Raw genomic sequence first — 20,860 nt, forward strand, 5'->3', positions numbered from 1 at the left:
GGAAACAAGTATCAGAATTTTTTGTTCAGTCATATTCCCATTAACCTAAAGGCTTTTGTTGAAGACCTGGGGATATCCCAAATTAGGCAGCAACCATGAGGAACTAATTATTTTAATTGCCCTGAATATTCCTTACAGACTGTCTAGACATTATTAGGCTTAATCACTTATATATTATAGAAAATATATATATATATACACTCACCTAAAGGATTATTAGGAACACCATACTAATACGGTGTTTGACCCCCTTTTGCCTTCAGAACTGCCTTAATTCTACGTGGCATTGATTCAACAAGGTGCTAAAAGCATTCTTCAGAAATGTTGTCCCATATTGATAGGATAGCATCTTGCAGTTGATGGAGATTTGTGGGATGCACATCCAGGGCACAAAGCTCCCGTTCCACCACATCCCAAAGATACTCTATTGGGTTGAGATCTGGTGACTGTGGGGCCATTTTAGTACAGTGAACTCATTGTCATGTTCAAGAAACCAATTTGAAATGATTCGAGCTTTGTGACATGGTGCATTATCCTGCTGGAAGTAGCCATCAGAGGATGGGTACATGGTGGTCATGAAGGAATGGACATGGTCAGAAACAATGCTCAGGTAGCCCGTGGCATTTAAACGATGCCCAATTGGCACTAAGGGGCCTAAAGTGTGCCAAGAAAACATCCTTACCACCACCAGCCCGCACAGTGGTAACAAGGCATGATGGATCCATGTTCTCATTCTGTTTATGCCAAATTCTGACTCTACCATTTGAATGTCTCAACAGAAATCAAGACTCATCAGACCAGGCAACATTTTTCCAGTCTTCAACTGTCCAATTTTGGTGAGCTCGTGCAAATTGTAGCCTCTTTTTCCTATTTGTAGTGGAGAGTAGTGGTACCCGGTGGGGTCTTCTGCTGTTGTAGCCCATCCGCCTCAAGGTTGTGCGTATTGTGGCTTCACAAATGCTTTGCTGCATACCTCGGTTGTAACGAGTGGTTATTTCAGTCAAAGTTGCTCTTCTATCAGCTTGAATCAGGAACAAGGCATTTTCGCCCACAGGACTGCCGCATACTGGATGTTTTTCCCTTTTCACACCATTCTTTGTAAACCCTAGAAATGGTTGTGTGTGAAAATCCCAGTAACTGAGCAGATTGCGAAATACTCAGACCGGCCCGTCTGGCACCAACAACCATGCCACGCTCAAAATTGCTTAAATCACCTTTCTTTCTCATTCTGACATTCAGTTTTGAGTTCAGGAAATTGTCTTGACCAGGACCACACCCCTAAATGCATTGAAGCAACTGCCATGTGATTGGTTGATTAGATAATTGCATTAATGAGAAATTGAACAGGTGTTCCTAATAATCCTTTAGGTGAGTGTATATATTGAAAAAAGGGTAACTCACTGATCAAAAAATAAAAACATCTCTGGTACTTAATGCTAAGATTGACTACTTTTGATCGTACCCTGCAAGTGGTGGTTTGATAGAATATTACTTTATATTTAATGAAGCAAAAGCAAATGCAAAACACTTTTAAATAGAAATAAAACTGTGTCAAACAATGTGTGTGACAAGAAGTAAACTTACAGAGTTAAATATCTGTAATCCATCATGACCACCTGAGACGAAGATTCTACCTTCAAATACCGTGACCCCAGCTGCACTGCGACTTACAGTCATTGGTGTTGTCATTGTCCACCTGCAAGTCAGAAGAGTGCAAAATGAATAAGGATGAATTCCAAACCTACTTCAGCCCTGGCCTGTTTGGAGCTGGATCTCATATCTGTTTAGCAATGGATACAATGGATGGTTTCCTACAATGGATGATTTACTCATTATTTAGAAACTCGTATGTAAAGTGCATGAAAACAGCCAACAGGGCACCAAAACCATACAAGGTGAGATATTTGGAAGGTCACCTTCATGACTGATTAATTAATAAACAAATTCTATTGACTGAAGAGTGAACACAAAGTGGTAAAATACGGGATGTCTCAAAAATGTGAATGTATTTCCATTAAGATTACAAACTTACAAGCAAGTGTGGAAATTATGCAGTTTACAGCAGAAAAAAAAATCTAATGTTTGTTTAAATGTACCTTCATACACAGTCAAGAAAAAAATACATTTTTAAAAACCTAAATTTATATGTAAGCTAAAATTCCAATAGTTTATTAAAAAATTTGATGGCTACTGCAGTATTGGCCTCGGATTAAGAAAATGTCAGTCACAAAATTCAGAACTTGTAAAGGGTTCATTTATGAAGTGTAGGTGCCAGGACTGCACTTCCCAGGACACCCAACATAGGAAGAACTTCAGCGTCCTCTTTTAGACAACTGAAAGAAAAAAGCAAACAGTGATGCAGCACTCAGCTGAAACATTTGGCCTAAGAACATCCATCCAACTATCCATTATCAGACATTATTAATTAGTTTATGGTTGTGGGACACCAAAACCTATCCTGGCAGCATCAGCAGCAGTGCAGCAACTAATGCAAGGCACTGAATACTCAGGCAGGTTCAGTTTAGAGTTAGCGGGGTGTTCTAATTATGGATTTTAATAAATAAAATGAAATCCACATTTGGACTGCCATATATACAAAAAAGAAAAATACAGCTTCACAACAGTGTCCCCCAATGCTTACCACATCAAGATATGATGCGGAGGTCACGGTCTGGTGTACGTATATAAAACAGACCACACAAGGCATAATTGTTATATGTAAAACATAAAAATAAAGTATTCATTTCAAATTTAAGTAAAAGTAAAGTTTTGTAGCTTTCTGCTGATATTCCAATATTTCAGGATCGGAATATAAACATAGGGCAAATTTCCTACAAATGCGAACAAAAACAGATCAGATAGTAATAAAACTATAGCTCTGGAAACCTGCAGTATTGAAATATTTTCTTATGATATGTAACATTCTGTGTATTCTAGTAGCACGGTAAAATTTCCTACAACACAAATGAAACAGATACACACAAAAGAGAGCATGATTCATGTACTTTTGAGCTGGCAGATGAAGTGCTGAAATTTAGCTCATCAGCCTTAGCTAACACTGAATAAATATTTCATCTTTACACTGAATTTACATTTTTGACTCAAGTTAACAGTGTAGTAGTTTATAAAGTGAGATCTACAGATATAAAAATGAATAGCAAGCTGCCTATGGTGAAATAACATTAGATCACCAAGGTAAGTTGTAGGCAAAAGCTGCAAATTATCAATACATTTTGAAAACTACACACAGTCTAATACACACTTTATTTTTGTGCCAAAATTACTAACACTTCAAAAATGAGGAGAGAATAAAAATCAGAGACAACAAAAAAAAAGAAAAAAATTACAGTGCAACAAATGGAAAAAAAGCTGAAGTAATTAAGAAATAGAGGCTAAAGCAAATAATTTTAAATGCTTACTTATCCAGTTCGGGTGAATAACATTCTACTGAGATGAGAGAAGAACTTCCATCATAACCACCACACACATAGATTTGTCCACCAACCACTACTGTTCCCATTGCACTAAACAGAAAAAAAGGAATAAATGCTCTGGTTGCAAATGTTGATATCCATAAACTTGTATCAAACTCAAAAATAATGCATATTAAATTTGCGTTGGGAATTTTCACCTATTTGTGCTTCAAAACCAAAAGCTAGCATATGCACTTAACTCTTAAATGCCCATTTGGCAGTAGAAATACAGCCAATCAGAGTCTGTCAAAAGTTGGATTACCTAAAGCAAGCTCTTGTCAACTGGTCATCAGCTTGCATTCAAACACATTTCACCAACAAAAAATGATTTCTTCCTTCAAATAATACACTGCGGAATCAGGAATTGCAATCAAATCCTGAGGTAAGCTTTGAAGAGATGTGGAAGGTTAAAGGCTGCTGTAACCTTCAGTAGACTATTTCCAGAGTCTTTATTTTCAAGTGAAAACTGTTTGGCAGCATCCTTTTACACAATCAAGCAATAGTAGCAAAATATACTGCATTAAAGCAACATACATTCCATCAAAATGAATGTGACATGCTTTGCTTAAATATACAGTTAATTAAATATTAGATCGTTTATAAATAAACCCCCATCAACGCACATTTCTGCAACAGAGTGCTGAAAACTAACCTTACACAATAGAGATGTGTACACTGCTGGAAGGCTCCAAAAACCATATATTTGCAAACGATGGACATCCCTTAGTCATAATATGAACAATTTCTGTATATCAATAAGTAGATGTACAGCTTATTTTTGATGAGGAACCTCGAGAACAAAATACTTGAAAATGTGAGTAAATAAAATGGCAGTATCAAGGCTGCTGTAAAATGAGATACTAATAACTGAGAAGCAGTAGCAGCAGGGTAAGGCACCTTAATATTTCTGTTAACTGTAGAGCTGCATGCTGCCTCAGTGTATAAGAGAGGGAAACAGTAACACAGTTTTAAACATCAACAGCCCTAGTCAGGAATCTTAAGGGAAATACATGCCAGTATTTGGCAGTTTTAATAAATAGCAATTTTTTGTTTTTTATGCAATGGCCATCTTAATAACAAAAACAAAAAGAAAACACATCACATTAATTCATATGCTGTTATAAAGGGAATCACTTCCACTAGGGAGCTTATCTGTGTACAATAAAATAAAGCACACAAACAAAAAAAAATGTATGTACAAATACTATAGACAGGCCACACATAATTTAATTAATAATTTGTAAATGCAGTAAATTACAACTCAAACGTATTGGTTAGTAGGCAAATACAGATCACCTTTACAAGCAATGGGAAGAACTTAGGATCCAGAGCACCAGACGTGACCTAGCCTGAATTATTTTTTTTCAGAATGTCATTCAACATTTTCATGCTAGAGTAACTGAAAGCGAAAACTAGGGAAATATTTGTAACAGTCAGTGACTCCCTTTAAATACAAAAGTGACTGGAATAAAATAAGGTGACCAGAATTTTTTGGACAAATCCGGGGACATTGCTAGAGGAGTGTAGAATCTACATACAGATCACTAGTGACTCTAAACACTACCGAGTACAAAGCGAAAGCTTATCACGTGATTTCTCACCAAAGTTGCCTGATGTGATAAAGCATGACCTCCGTCAAAACATCATGCACGCGTGCCAAGTTCAAATGATCCTGGTCATGAGATACATTCAAAAAAGTGAACCAGATGAAACCGGGGACAAAATGGGAACATGTTTCTGAGTGGGGACAGTTGTCCGAAAAAGGGGGCTGTTCCCGGAAAACGGGGACGGATGGTCACCTTAAATAAAAACAAGGAGCCACAGGAGTGTTCTAGCAGATTGCTTAACAATAATCTCCATAAGGTATTTGTGTTATACTAACTAATCTGATAGTTCAAGGATTTTCTCAATCTTACCTAATTATATATTACATAAAAATATATATATGAAATATATATATATAATATATAAAATAATAATATCAATGAACAAAGGGGAAAAAGGTCAGGATAAGCACTTTCACCTGCGCTTGCTGTTCATGCTTGCCACTTGAGTCCAACTGTCTGTATCCGGGTTGTATACCTCCACCGTGCTGAGACGTGACTGGCCGTCATATCCTCCAATTGCATATAAGAGCCCATTTACAACAGCAACTCCTACTCGACTACGCGCTGTCGTCATTGGCTGACACCTTTCCCAGCGGTTAGCGATTGGATCAAACACTTCCACCACGTTCAGAGAGTCGCCTGCATAAAAATATGCTACTTCACTTCAATTCTCGAGTTTATATTATAAAATTACAAAGACTTCTATTCATTATTGAAATGGGTAAACTTTGCTGAACTACAGCATAGCGTAACTACAAGATACCTGCAGAGTTGAGCCCACCAACAGCATATATGAGCCCTGCTATGGAAGTGCAGCAGCGCTGTCGAATTTTGAAAGCAGGCAAATGGGGTCTGCGTTCAGGCATCAGATGGTAGTCTTTTGCTTCATCAACAAGATCCCTGAAAGAGGAAAAATAACTAGGATACCAAACCAGCATAAACCTGCAAGATATGTTTTAATCAATCAAACAATTTAATAACATTAAGAAATGATATAAACTGAAAATCTAAATCAAAATGTAGAACCGAGTTCTAAAATTGCTACCAGGCTTGCTTACTACGAATATTCACACTGCCAACTTGGAATCCAATCAATCGCTACCAGTAACACTTGCTTCTAATAGGACTGTACAGTTAATACTTATGATCCAAATAAAAATGTTTCTTATGGAACAGTTATGAATCAGTCAGACTGAATCTGAGCCGACTTTATGTGCAAGGATAATGTCAAATGATGCACCAGTCAGCACTACATCTTCCACACCAGTCCATCTTACAGTAATATATTACAGCCATATTACTAATTCTCTAGAACTGACCTCATCACACTTGAGCTCCCAATATGCAGCTATATAACATGCACATCATTACTGGGTGTATATATTATAAAATGACTATCAGATCAAATGTCACTATTTGTATACAACTGAAATGTATTGCAAAAAATATCTTAGTTCAAAGCAAAGGAAATCATTTGGATGTAAATGAATGGCTGCGCGATTTTCCTTTGCCCTGACTTCAACATGCAGCATTTTAGAGATGTGAAGCACTTCCAGGAACAGCCTGTTCACATTTCTAAATAGTTAACTTGTAAAGTCATTAATAAACAGCCTTCTGCTTCTTGAACATAATCCATCATAGTGCATTTTGGGATTGACTTTTCTATCCTGATGATCTGCCCCTTTTATTTTAGAACTGTTAAGCACCTACAGTATCAGCAAGGTAAAGCAGACTTCCTGGCCTCATTAAAGACAATGGAAAATAACTGCCATATTACTAATTTTCCACTTGTTATTACTAGAAGCTGATCTTTTTAAAACAGCTATTTCTGTGTTGGCAATGCTCATTTAAGTTACCTCAAACAAAATGACTGCTGACATGACACGCATTTGCATAACAAGGTGTAACAAAAAAGATTCATTACATTATTACAGTATTACATTTTTCCTTCAACTGTAATGGAGAAAAACGACAGAATCTGTTTAGTCTCATCTGCTATTCTGACGCACTCAGCTAGTATCCTGCATTGGGGTTCTACACACTTTATATATCATTCACCAATTACGTTTGTTTCTTATTTTTTTTTTTTTAAACTGCCATGTTTCATTAAGCCATGAAATTAACTATAGCCTATGCTTTTGTGTTTTACTTTAAAAATTTTATTCTCTATTTGTTTTAAACTTCCTAGTTCCTCGATAAACAACATACAGATTTTTTGTAAGCGGCTTTGAATAAGGGTGTCTGCTTCATAAATTGTTAGAATGAGGAGGAAACACAGAGATTGTTACAATGCAACATTTAACACATTTAGTTATTTCATTTGTAAACTAAGTGCCTTAATTTATATAAAAGATATGGGTAGGAAACATTCCATCTTTAGCATTTATAAGAAAAATAAGTACAGTTGGCGTAAAAATGATTAACAACTGCATTTAGCATGTTTGAGCAGCAACAAGCTACTTTTTGGGAGTTTTTTAAGTCCATCCACAAACCGATGAGGCAGCAAGTAACAACCTGTTAATATAATATGCAGCCCACCCGTCTTAAGAGTGCCTGGCTCTGCTTTCCCACTGATTATATCACTTCATACTTTGTGCAGTGAATCCAGTTCTTATGAATGGCTGTGTTTTCAAACATCACATTTGCTTAAAAGCTGCAGTTTTGATGCGCGTCTTTTAAGGCCATGTCACATTAGTTGATTTTTCACAAGCCTTTTTTTTAGTCGCACCCTTGATTTACATAATCTTAACAGTTCGGAGGCAGTCAGGGGCACACTTCTGTGAATCCAGTTATATGAAGAGACACACCCGATGACTGATTCCAACTAGTCCACTGACTCATTCTGACAAAATCTAATTGCAGAAGCAAGCTCTGTGTTCATGAGAGCCGACAAATGATAAATGCTCATCCAGAAGTACAACTGATGTAAATGCCGTGAAAAGGAATAGGAAATGTTGGTGTTTTCGACCTCAGAAACAGAAGACATCTTCTGTCTGATACTTTGCGTTTACATACCACAACAGAATGGAAAAAAGAAAAAAAACTGAGTATTATAAACAAACATTCACCTTTCACAACTTGTATATTTGCTTTCACTGTTTTAAAATATTTCCTACGGAGAACTATATGCCCATCAATTCTGAAAAGTATGTGTCTGTAGGTGAATTAATTTACTCTTCACCAAACTTGAAAATTTGCCACAATCCTTTTTCTATTGGAAAATACACAACTTAATGAATTTATGGAGTTTAACCCAAGATAGTTAGACAAAAGGTCTTAATTTTTTCATTTGGTTGCGGCATACTGTATGTGACCCAAAATGTTAATTGAAATGGGCCTGGTAGATTTATCTAGAAAAGTTATTCCTCCTATATATCTAACATTAAAAAGGAAGAATATTTAATGGGCATGCACAAATACATAAATATACATAACACACATGCTTTCAATGAGTCTTTTATTTTATATGATTTCCTATATTTATTATGTGGAATTTAATTTATACATTTCTTCTGTTTGTTTTGCAATGATTCAGACATGCACTCTCAAGAAATGTTTTCTCCTACCAAATGCTCACCTGCATTTGTGACAAAAGCGCACCAGGTCCTCTTGCTGCACGCGATCTGCCAGGAACTGTGGACGGCACAGAGGCAGGCGGACTTTAGCAAGCAGATCTGGCAAATGCTGCTCTCTTTCCTCTCGTTTATGTCTGACCCAAGCTAAAACTGCTTCAAAAACCTGCAATGACAGCATGGGGCAACCAGGATAAAATATCAAAGTACATTTCTAACTCTTCATGTGTTATAATATCTATCTATCTTATATAGACTTGCAAAGCAGAGACAACCGCATATTAATAACATTCCTTAAACCTGAAATAACTGCATCCATTTTTATCATATTAAAGAAAACAATGTTAGATTTCTTCTTCTCAGCAGCCTGGAGAAAGTAGAAATGCAAGTTTCTTTATATATTTGTGGTTAAATCACCCATACTAAACACTGGACACCTTAACATTTTAAGACATATAAAGAAAAGTAAAACTGCATAAATTTGAATATTTCATTTCTTGTTTTGAAGTGCTACAGAAATGTACCTTGGTAAACTGGGTTATTCAGGATGTGCTGCCTCTGCCTACTTGTTAACAAAAAACAAATAAATGTTAATAGCCATAACACAATGGACTTCTGTTTCTATGAAGTATTCCCCATTTTGTTTATTTTTATATAAATATATACAGGCAGTCCCCAGGTTACATATGAGATAGGGACTGCAAGTTTGTTCTTAAGTTGAATTTGTATGCAAGTCGGAACAGGTACATTATTTTAATAAATGCTGTTGTTGACCGACTGTAACAAAGTGCTCTGCCAATGAATGATGGAGTTTCACCTCTCTCTGAACTTTTTATTATTTCTACTTTATTTTCCACGGTGATGTTTTTTCTCTTCTTTACTGTATCACCTGCACTTGCATCAGATTTATGTTTCAGAGACATTGTTGAAGGGTGAAGACAAAAGGTTAAGATGAGCTCTTCTGCACAGCACTGTTCACGCTGTCACAGCAGGAAGGCACCCGTCATCAACACGTCTGATGTATTGAACAAGAGACAACTTCCTGCTATGTACGCAACAGTACAAACAGGCTTGCTATTGAGAGTGAATGGGGACGGTGAGGGCCGGTTCACCACCCGCCAACCACATAGTCACCTCCACTTGCATACAGTATGCTGCCTGCAGTGTCAGCCCACCAAGAGCAAACACGGTGTGGCCAAAGGCGTGTAGTGAATCGCCCACCACCACCCCCCATTCAAAAGACAGCCACCCGAGGCACACTACAATGCTGCCCCCTGCCGCCCCATTCACCCTCAATGGCCTCCGTTCAGCCACAACCGGGTCACCCCTTGCAGCATCACCAGCTGCCCACCGAGAACGAACAGGGCAGCCTTTTGTGGAACACTGTGGGCGGGCAGTGAAACGCCCCCCTCTGTCCCATCCCGCGTCTGTCCAGTCAAGAACAGGAGTTCCAGCAGTGTAGTAGGCGGGCAGTGAACCAACACCCTCTGCCCCATCAAGCATCTGTCCTACACATGAGCGCTTGCCGCACACCCAGCCGCCCACTGAGAATGAATGGGGAATGAATGGGGGAGCCGCCCAGGGGACACTACACTGCGCAAGCAACGAAACAGCACCCTCCAGCCACTGCTTGCAGTATCCCCAGGTCGAAGATGACGGAGCTGCAGTTACTGAGAAGCCCGCATCGCATCCCCCATACAGATGAAGGAGCAGCTGCGGCCCCATTCGTATGTCGGATGTCCGTAACTTGGGGACTACGTGTATATTATATATATTAAATTTATATATGATATATACTGTATATTATATATATTAAATTTATAACCATTGTAAAGATAGCAGGTTTCATTCATCGAAGTGTTCACTACCCAAATCGGTTCTCGTGAATATAAGATTTTTATCATGCATTCCCGATATTAACTTGTGGATTTGCCTGCGAATATTTAGCGACAGCGTGTCTATTAACTTGTGGATTTTTATGCGATTATTTAGCGGCAGCGTCACGAAGTTGTTTCCATCTAGCTGCATCAGAAAATGTACCACAACATCTGACACGCCCCCTTTTTACTGTTTTCTCACAGCTTGGATAGCTGCTGTCATAATCGGTTTGAGTTTAATGGTTTGTTTTAACTACGTTAGTATCTGCAGGACTTGTTGTGGTGAAGTGACATTCGGCATCTGTCAAGCATTGTAAGCATACAACCAGTTTCATCGATAACTTCGCATCCAGCTTTGGAGAGTTGAAACATTCATAAACATCAAAGTGTCCACTACTGAAATCGTCACCTGTGAATCTAAGATGTTTAAGAGGCATTGGCGGTTGTCCAAAGGTGTAAAATATTTGGCCATTTCGGTACACTTGAAAGCGACAACCGAACAATTCAGCGGCAGCCATCAGCTCACATGCAGAACCATAGGTGAAGGGCTTAAGCATTTCACTCTTATAGTGCTCCTGTGTAGTATAATTATCTCCTGTACCGTCATCAGTTCACACCTTGAACCTGTCCTAGTCATTCAATACATAAGACACAATGTTCCTCTGGATATCAAGAGTGAGCCTGATATGGCCGTGCAATATGTAACAAAGAGAATGGAAAAGGCAGTCGGCATCTCCGGGCATGGAAACCACTTTGTAAGTAAGAAACTGTCAGGACCATAAAAATACTTTTTTGTAATGAAAATTTAGTTGTAAAGATATTCATTGTAACAGAATTTTACCTGTGTGTGTATATACCAGAATTTCTGAGAAAAAGGAGATATGGCCAAGATATTTAAAATGTGGATTATTGTAAACAAAGAGGAAAATGAATAAATCTGTTCTATTATGGCTTAAAGTGGGCACTGTCTTTGAAAATAACAAGTGTGGTCTTGGTCTCTTTGAAGGGAGAATCTTAAAAATGTTGGGGCTGCATCTCTGTGCACTGATAACAAATGTACCAGATGCAGTCTTGCATGATACATGCAAATGACCTGTCATTTCTTATCTTAAACTGCGGCAGCATAAATAACAAATGTTTCTAAAAAAAATATATAAAAAAATTCAAATGTAAAGTTAAGTCTCCCACACTCATAAGCTGTCAAGTGGAACTAAACACAGTATCCGTGTTCAGTTTAAATACAAAATCAACACTACTAACGTGGCATTCAAATTAAAAGTAAATGAAAAAAATATGCATCAACAATACATTGTCCTTACCACAAGAGGGCTGTTAATAAACACAAGCAAGGTGACCAAAGTAACATGTGAAACTTTGTGACTTAATTGAAATACATATATAAGCAAGATATGTATGGAACAGTTTATAACTGAAATATTAATACATATAGCTGGAAGCATAAAAATGCAAATTTTAACATTTATATTTACATTTTAATTCCAAATGTTTACTGGCATATTTTTAAAAAATTTCTCACTCTTTTACTGCATAGGCATTTCAGGGTTCAAAGTTGTGAAATGTGGATCATATCTGTGAGCCGAAATGTGTGGATTCCGATGTATGACTTTAGTCTCATCTGTTGCTCTTAAAAGTAATGGAACTAGTTTATTGTGAAAGAAATTAACTAGTAACACCCAGTGGGAGCTGGCAAGTTATTGAGAGTACAGTGGCCTTGTCTGTCTAGATTATATGTTAACACAGAGATCCCCATAAAGAAAAGCAGATATAAAGTGTGGAGCATTTATACCTGATTTTCAGTCCAACTTAATTTGAAACAGCAGTGAAGTGGAGCCAAAGCCTATACCAAAAATATATTAAAAGGCACATACTAAACTTTCTAACTTGTGCAGTACTTACCTAATTTTACAATGGGAATGAATCAATAAACACATTTTAACTGTAACTGAATGTCCAAAAATAAACACATAGAAATACACATAACTCATGGAACTTCATGGGAACCTAGCTAATATGACACCTGCTGAAACAGGCAATAGATCAAAAATGTTATAGTGCATTATCTGCTACTGGCACACAGAATATACTTCTTGACTCCAATTTATATGAAAGATTTAGGCGGGCATCACAAACCTGCTCTTCTGCCTTGACATTCAGCTCATCCCGTCCTACCAGCTCTAAAATCTCTTCTGCTACAAGTGCCAAAAACTCCTCTGACATGGACACTTCCACAAAGTGCTGATGAATAAAGCTATTGGAGGCATCATATAAAACCGTGCACATCATGGCCTCTGCAAACTGTCTTACACCAAGACAGTTTTTTGGATGCAATCTGGGGATAAAATGAAGAGTGATCAGATTAATATCAAAGTCTTTAAGGAATCAATCAATCTGACTAATATAACACATTTTACTATCCATCCATTATCCAACCCGCTATATCCTAACTACAGGGTCACGGGGGTCTGCTGGAGCCAATCCCAGCCAACACAGGGCGCAAGGCAGGAAACAAACCCTGGGCAGGGCGCCAGCCCACCACAGGGCGTGGACACACACACAGCACACACTAGGGACAATTTAGAATCTGCAATGCACCTAACCTGCATGTCTTTGGATTGTGGGAGGAAACCCATGCAGACACGGGTAGAACATGCAAACTCCACGCAGGGAGGACCTGGGAAGTGAACCTAGGTCTTCTAACTGCGAGACAGCAGTGCTACCCACTGCGCCACCGTGCCGCCCACATTTTACTATAAAATCATACATTTTTTTTTTCACTTTTAAACACACAGATAAAAACATTTTTTTTTTCAGGCATATCTAAAAACAAGCAAAAAACAAAGTGCTCAATGCTATGTGCATTACTTTTGCTGCATACGTATACAGTCATGGCCGAAATTATCGGCACCCCTGGAATTTTCCCAGAAAATTGTGCATACCATTCCATTTGTAATTGCAACACGTTTATTTTCTTTTTGTGCATTGGAACAACACAAAAAACACAGAAAAAAAGCCAAATCTGACATCATGTTACACAGAATTCAAAAAATGGGCTGGACAAAATTATTGGCACCTTTTCAAAATTGTGGGTAAATCATTTTATTTCAAGCATATGATGCTCGTTTGAACTGACCTGTGGCAAGAAACAGGTGCTGGCAATATAGCAATCACACCTGAAGCCAGTTAAAATGGAGAAAACTTGACTCAACCTTTCTGTTGTGTGTCTGAGTGTGCCACAGTAAGCATGGAGAACAGAAAGAAGAGCATAGAATTGTCTGAGGACTTGAACAAAAATTGTGGAAAAATATCAACAATCCCAAGGCTACAAGTCCATCTCCAGAGATCTTCATGTTTGTTTGTCCACTGTGCGCAACATAATCAAGAAGTTCACAACACATGGCACTGTAGCTAATCTCCCTGGATGTGGATGGAAGAGAAAAATTGATAAAAGACTGCAACGAAGGATAGTCCGAATGGTAGATAAACAGCCCCAATCAACTTCAAAACACATTCAAGCTGTTCTGCAGACTCAGGAGGCAGCAGTGTCAGCTTGAACTTTCTGTCGATATCTGAATGAAATGCAGGAGAGCCAGGAGGACCCTACTGCTGACACAGAAACATAAAAAAGCCAGACTGGAGTTTGCCAAAATGTACTCGAGGAAGCCAAAATCCTTCTGGGCGAACATCTTGTGGACAGATGAGACCAAGGTCGAGCTTTTTGGTAAAGCTCATCATTCAACTATTTAAAGAAAATGGAATGAGGCCTATGAAGAAAAGAACAACACAGTACCTACAGTCAAACATGGTGGAGGCTCTAAGATTTTTTGAGGATGTTTTGCTGCCTCTGGCACTGGAAACCTTGACTGTGTGCAAGGCATCATGAAATCTGAAGTCTACCAAAAGATATTGGGGTGTAATGTAGGGCCCAGTGTCAGAAAGCTGGGTCTGCGTCAGAGGTCATGGGTGTTCCAGCAGGACAATGACCCTAAACATACCTCTAAAAGCACCCAGAAATGGTTGAAAAAAAAGCGCTGGAGAGTTCTGAAGTGGGCAGCAATAAGTCCAGATCTAAATCCGATTGAACACTTATGGAGAAATCTCAAAATTGCTGTTGGGAGAAGAAGGCGCCCTTCAAATCTGAGAGACCTTGAGCAGTTTGCAAAAGAAGAGTGGTTGGAAATTCCAGTTGAGAGGTGTAACAAGCTTGTTGATGGTTATAGGAGGCGATTGATTTCAGTTATTTATTTATTCCAAAGGGTGTGCAACCAAATATTAAGTTGGGGGTGCCAATAATTTTGTCCTGCCCGGTTTTTGAGTTTTGTGTAAAATTATGTCAGATTTGGCTTTTTTTCTCTGTTTTTTTGTGTTGTTCCAATGCACATAAAGGAAATAAACATGTATACCAAAACATTTGTAATTGCAACAATTTTCTGGGAGAAATGGTGCATTTTCTGGGAAAATTCTAGGGGTCCCGATAATTTCGGCCATGACTGTAAATATAAGGGTTATTGGTGAAATCTGAACTGCACTAATAATACTCCCTGCCAATTATGCTTTGCTGTACCATTAACAGTTAAACATACAAAAAAGCAAAGCATAGACAGAAAGAATTTTGATTCTGGACAGAAATACAAATAAAATTAGCATGTAGCACAATGTTCACAAATCTCTGGAGGGACAGGAGCTTGTGATCACTTACACCAGGCAGCCCATCTTACAAAACAAGAGAGATAACACAGCATAAAAACATATTCCCTTGTTCTCAGCAGTATGAAGATGAGCAGGAAGGCTGGCATTGAAGCTGGCAGATCAAATGTTACTATTCAAATATAATCTGAATGCATTATTAAAAGGTGTTATTCAAAGACAAAAAACTGACACTCAAAATGTAAAAGAGGTGTTTGTTTTACATCACACTCATTTCAGCATTCTCTTATTGCAGACATGATATGCAATACTGTTATACTTTACATATCCATTTTCATACTTTTGAATGGTAATTCAGGTCATCACAATTCTCAAAGGCATTGATAAAGCAGATCAACTAAATGGTGAATCATTTACTTGAGGACACCAGTGAAATTAAGGGGAAGTGCATCTTGGGATTACAGCCAGGAAGCACTTCTTTATGCAAAGAGTTGTGGGAATCTAGAATAAACTACAAAGACATGTAGTTGAAGAAGAAACCTTGACAACCTTTAAGGAGTATCTGGATGAGATATTGGGACAGCTTAGCTCTAAGATAAACAAACAAGCATGATGGAGTGAATGGTCTCCTCTCTTTTGTCAGATTTCTTGTGTAAGTTTCTGTCATCATTAGTAAAATAGGCATGTTGCTGTTCCTTAAACACAACCTTGCACAGCCAGTCTTTTTCCCACAATGCTCTACTTTAGATGCACTACTAACTAATTTTTATAAACTTCCCTGTCACACTAAACATACTGTTTTTCTCCTGATGCATACAAATCTGGGACTCCTAACTGCAAGCCAGTAGAATTACCACAATGCTACAATGCTGCCCTTAAAAATAATTACATATTCAAATGTATTCAAACATATGTTAAAGGTTTTACGTGCTAGATATACATTTGAAATTTTTGTGCCTTTTTTATTACCTGCTCAAAAAAATTAAAGGAACACATCAGATCTCAATGGGGAAAAAAAATCCTGCTGGATATCTATACTGATATGGACTGGGTAATGTGTTAGGAACGAAAGGATGCCACATCGTTTGATGCAAATGAAAATTATCAGCCTACAGAGGGCTGAATTCAATGACACCCTGAAAATCAGGCAAGTCCATTTGGTCGAAATTTCATTGCAGCAACTCCAAATCGTGCTCAGTAGTTTGTATGGCACCACGTGCTTGTATGCATACCTGACAACGTCGGGGGTAATGCTCCTAATGAGGTGACGGATGGTGTCCTGGTGGATCTCCTCCCAGATCTGGACCAGGGCATCACCGAGATCCTGGACAGTCTGAGGTGCAACCTGGAGGCATAGGATGGACCGAAACATAACGTCCCAGAGGTGTTCTATTGGATATAGGTCCGGCGAGTGTAGGAGCCAGTCAATGGTATCAATTCCTTCATCCTCAAGGAACTGCCTGCTTACTCTCACCACATGAGGCCGGGCACTGTCGTACACCAGGAGGAACTCAGGACCCACTGCACCAACAATGGGTCTGACAATGGGTCCAAGGATTTTATCCCGATACCTAATGGCAGTCAAGGTGCTGTTGTCTAGCCTGTAGAGGTCTGTGTGCCCCTCCATGTATATGTCTCCCTAGACCATCACTGACCCACCACCAAACTGGTCATGCTGAATGGTGTTACAGGTAGCACAACGTTCTCCATGGCTTCTCCAGACCCTTTCACGTCTGTCACATGTGCTCAGGGTGAACCTGCTCTCATCTGTGAAAAGCACAGGGCGCCAGTGGTGGACCTGCCAATTCTGGTATTCTATGGCAAATGCCAATCTAGCTCCACGGTGCTGAGCAGTAAGCACAGGGCCCACTAGAGGACATCAGGTCCTCAGGCCACCCTCATGATGTTTCTAATTGTTTGGTCAGAGACATTCACACCAGTGGCCTGCTGGAGGTCATTTTGTAGGGCTCTGGCAGTGCTCATCCTGTTCCTCCTTGCCTAAAGGAGCAGATACCAGTCTTGCTGATGGGATAAGGACCTTCTACGGCCCTGTCCAGCTATCCTAGAGTAACTGGCTGTCTCTTGGAATCTCCTCCATGCCCTTGAAACGGTGCTGGGAGACACAGCCAATGGCATGTATTGATGTGCCATCCTGGAGAAGTTGGACTACCTGTGCAACCTCTGTAGGGTCCAGGTATCGCCTCATGCTACCAGTAGTGACACTGATCGTTGCCAAATGCAAAACTAGTGAATAAACAGTCCGAAAAGATGAGGAGGGTAAAATGTCAGTGGCCTCCACCAGTTAAACCATTCCTGAATTGGAGTCGTCTCATTGTTGCCCCTCTAAACTGCTGAAACTGATTAACAACCCCCTCTGCTACTTAACTGACCAGACCAATAGCCCAGAAATTTCATTAACTTGATGCTATACTCTCATTAAAAAGTGTTTCTTTATTTTTTTTGAGCAGAAAACATAGAACATGCACCTATTTTGCATATTACAAAGAATAAAACTGAAAGCAAAATAAATCCTTAGAGAAAAAAATGTCTTACACATTGAAACGGAAGGTCAAGTTCATATTTTGTCTTAATACTAAATGACAAAGTGTAAGCAATTCTGTCTAAAAAACAAAACAAAAAAAAAATGACATACCGCTCTCTGAGAAAGGTACAACAGGCATCCTTGACGTTCTGCAGTTGAAGAAAGCTGGCTCCAATAAGAAGAGATTGAACATTTTGCTGGTCTATTGCCAAACGGCCATTGTAGGCAAAGTTGATCAAAGCTTCTAATGCACTGCAGAGAGGAGGGAGTGGTGAGTTTACATGAATGTGAATGGTAAGGCTAGAGAGACTAATATAGAATACTGTGGTCATACTAACCCAAGAAACATACCAAGAATTGAGTAACTGGATATCCAATTGACTAGTAAGATCTTTTATGTAAAGGTGCAAACTAGCTCTTAAATTAAACACAACAGCAACCAAGTAAAAATATCTGTTAACAGCTTTAGAACTTCCTGTGTTTCCTGAACACTTGTACATGTCAACTTGATCAAACTACTGCTCCTGTCTATGGTGCAGGACACAAGTCGAGCTGGGAAACGTAGGCATCAACAGTGAAAGGCAAAGCTTCAGACAATCATATGATTTTACCACAATTATGTATGTTGTAACATTTTTGGTTCAATTTTTTAAAGTGACCAGGAAGGTGTGGAGGCCCAGGTGATTTTGTTAAACATGCATTTTAACAAATGGTTTACCATTAACTGCTTGTTTAACAAGTCCATTTAGCAACTCTAAAATAGTGAAACATACCACAGATAATACTGATAATAACTTAAACCCTAAATAAAATTTCAATATTATTTTTAAAGAGAACTATTCTGTTACTGACCTGCCTATGCTGTGAGCAGAGATTAAGGGTTTTATTAGAAATAATTCAATTGCTTTTTCCTTACATCTACTAAATAAGAAAGCCAAGTGAATGCCCTTTGCATAAGCACAACCTCATGTTGTGTGTTACAAAAACTGAACTTAATTTGTTTGTAGACCAATGACTTAAGCCCTGAAGTTATAGATGCCCTTTCTGAAATGAAGGCTGGGCAGAGACCAGGGCATGTAGGAATTTCTTCTGAAGTTATATAGTTTTGGGATTAGCTATGCATTCCTCCATTTAAGAAGATTCAATTATTGATACTATACAGCAGAATGGAAAGGCAATATGGCTTAATACTAAACATGTAACGAAAACCAACAACAACCTATTAGCTAAAATACTCACCCAGAGAATAGAAAGTTATTCATTATTAATCTAGGCCAATCAAAACAGATTATACATAACAAGCTGTCATTAAATGTCCTTTACAGGCTGACTCATTCCACTGACGCAGTTATTTCTCTTTCTCTCTCTTTGTAATTTTGCCACTTTTTTTTTTTCATTGAAACCTTATCATCTATCTTTATGATGCCAGCAATCTTATGTGATAGGTCTTCTGAGTGTACTGAACTTTTTTAAAACCTTTGAGGACATCTCTGGTTATAAAATAAACTAGCCACAGTCATTTCTCCTTCATCGGAATCGGCAGTGTTAGCTAGTTTCCCCTGCTACTATTCCAATCACCACAAACTTTAAGTATCTGGGTGTGGACATCTGTTTTTGACTGATCATGATTGTTTCTCGGAATCTCGGAATTACTTGTGCACTGTTAAAGAATGAAGAGAAAAAAAAACAGCTTTCCTCATTTAGTAATCTAACTCTGCCACTCTAGAATCTGCCTTGTTTCTATAAAATAAATTTTTTTTTCTGTGGTTAAATTTTATTGCATCCATAATTCATTGCCCAGACAGTCATGTTCCATTCTACATCAACAGTTCCCCCATCCAGTCAGTTAGCAGCTTCAGGTTCCCGGATGTTCAGATCATTGACAGCCTTTCATGGTTTGTCAACTCAACCTGCATCCTCAAAATGGCGCAGCAAAGGCTGTTTTTCCGGAGGAGGCTAAAGAGCATTGAGGTAAGAACCAAAACACTAGTGAACTTCTACTGGTGTACTATTAAAATTATCCTAACTGAAATGCATCACATTATGTTTGTTGGGTAATCTGACTTGCCATGATCATAAATTCCTCCAAAGGACTGTTCATACAGTTTCTAAAATCATTGAGGCTGACCTCCCACAGCTTCATACCATCTACTCCACCAGATGTCTGAGAAGAGCTGAATCCAACATCTCAGATGATAACCACCCAAGCTCATCCCCGGTTTTCCCTTCCACCTCCTGGTAAGCACTACCAGAGCCTCACCACTTGCCCAACTCACTTCCAGGACAGCTTCTTCCCCCAGCCATAAGGTCGCTGAATTCTTGGGACCCTAATATTACATGCCTCACACTGTACCCACAGTTTTAAGGATTATGTGTAATTGTACTGAACTACACAATCCATGTTAATGCTGTCTTTTTCCCTACTGTCTATATGTCTATACTGCTGTATTTTGCAAGGCCTGCCCTTATTTACTATATTAATTTATTTTCCGGTACTCGTATTTATTGTCCTTGGAAGAATGATGACAGAAAGACAGACAGACAGGATACAACAGGACTTAGACCAGAATTTAAAACAAATGAAGAAAATTGTCTTATTGCCTGCACTCATCACCACAGACAACTGTAGCACAAGACTTTCTCTGTGGTCTTCAATTGTATGTGACAATAAAGATCTCTAATGTAATCAATGTTTAAATATCATCCATTTGTGGACAGAGTTGAGTCAATTTATTTTCTCTGCTTTTGATACTAAGAGTCAAATTCTACGATATTTTTTTTCAAAATGCCCCAATCGCTACCTCAACTTTCATTAAGTGAAAATGTTTCTTCTGAAACCTAGCCCTGAAATGGTTAATTCTAGTCCCTTACATTGTGCCATAGCCTAATCCACCTGGAGCTATCTGACTCATGGATTAATAAACTTTCCAGCAGCGGTATAATCCACAGAGAGAAAGCTGCAATTGAAATTATGGGATTAATTGCTAATGTGATTCACTGCTTATTTGTTTACTCAAATAGTGCATAATAACAGCTAAAGTATGTCAGATAACAGATGGGTATTTCAGTGGAGCTAAAGAAGGAAATCGTAACGCACACTACTTTTAGGACTGAAAAAATGTGT

At 38.5% G+C, this 20,860-nt stretch overlaps 1 protein-coding gene across 3 annotated transcripts in view; it reads right to left on the bottom strand.

The window, feature by feature from the left end:
* Positions 1 to 20,860, bottom strand: part of klhl18 (kelch-like family member 18) — a 43,185-nt gene that overhangs the window by 6,469 nt on the left and 15,856 nt on the right. For 2 of the 3 annotated variants that reach the window (XM_039753518.1, XM_039753520.1), the window contains exons 3-9: positions 17,848 to 17,988; positions 12,681 to 12,879; positions 8,658 to 8,818; positions 5,844 to 5,980; positions 5,497 to 5,734; positions 3,420 to 3,524; positions 1,585 to 1,696 (exon numbers count right to left, since the gene is read on the bottom strand). In XM_039753518.1, the coding sequence (XP_039609452.1) occupies positions 1,585 to 1,696; positions 3,420 to 3,524; positions 5,497 to 5,734; positions 5,844 to 5,980; positions 8,658 to 8,818; positions 12,681 to 12,879; positions 17,848 to 17,988 (1,093 nt within the window). The remainder of the gene's footprint in view (positions 1 to 1,584; positions 1,697 to 3,419; positions 3,525 to 5,496; positions 5,735 to 5,843; positions 5,981 to 8,657; positions 8,819 to 12,680; positions 12,880 to 17,847; positions 17,989 to 20,860) is intronic. The other variant, XM_039753519.1, reaches the window with a different exon arrangement.

This window comes from Polypterus senegalus, chromosome 5, assembly GCF_016835505.1.
Source record: "Polypterus senegalus isolate Bchr_013 chromosome 5, ASM1683550v1, whole genome shotgun sequence".
Lineage (NCBI taxonomy): Eukaryota > Metazoa > Chordata > Cladistia > Polypteriformes > Polypteridae > Polypterus > Polypterus senegalus.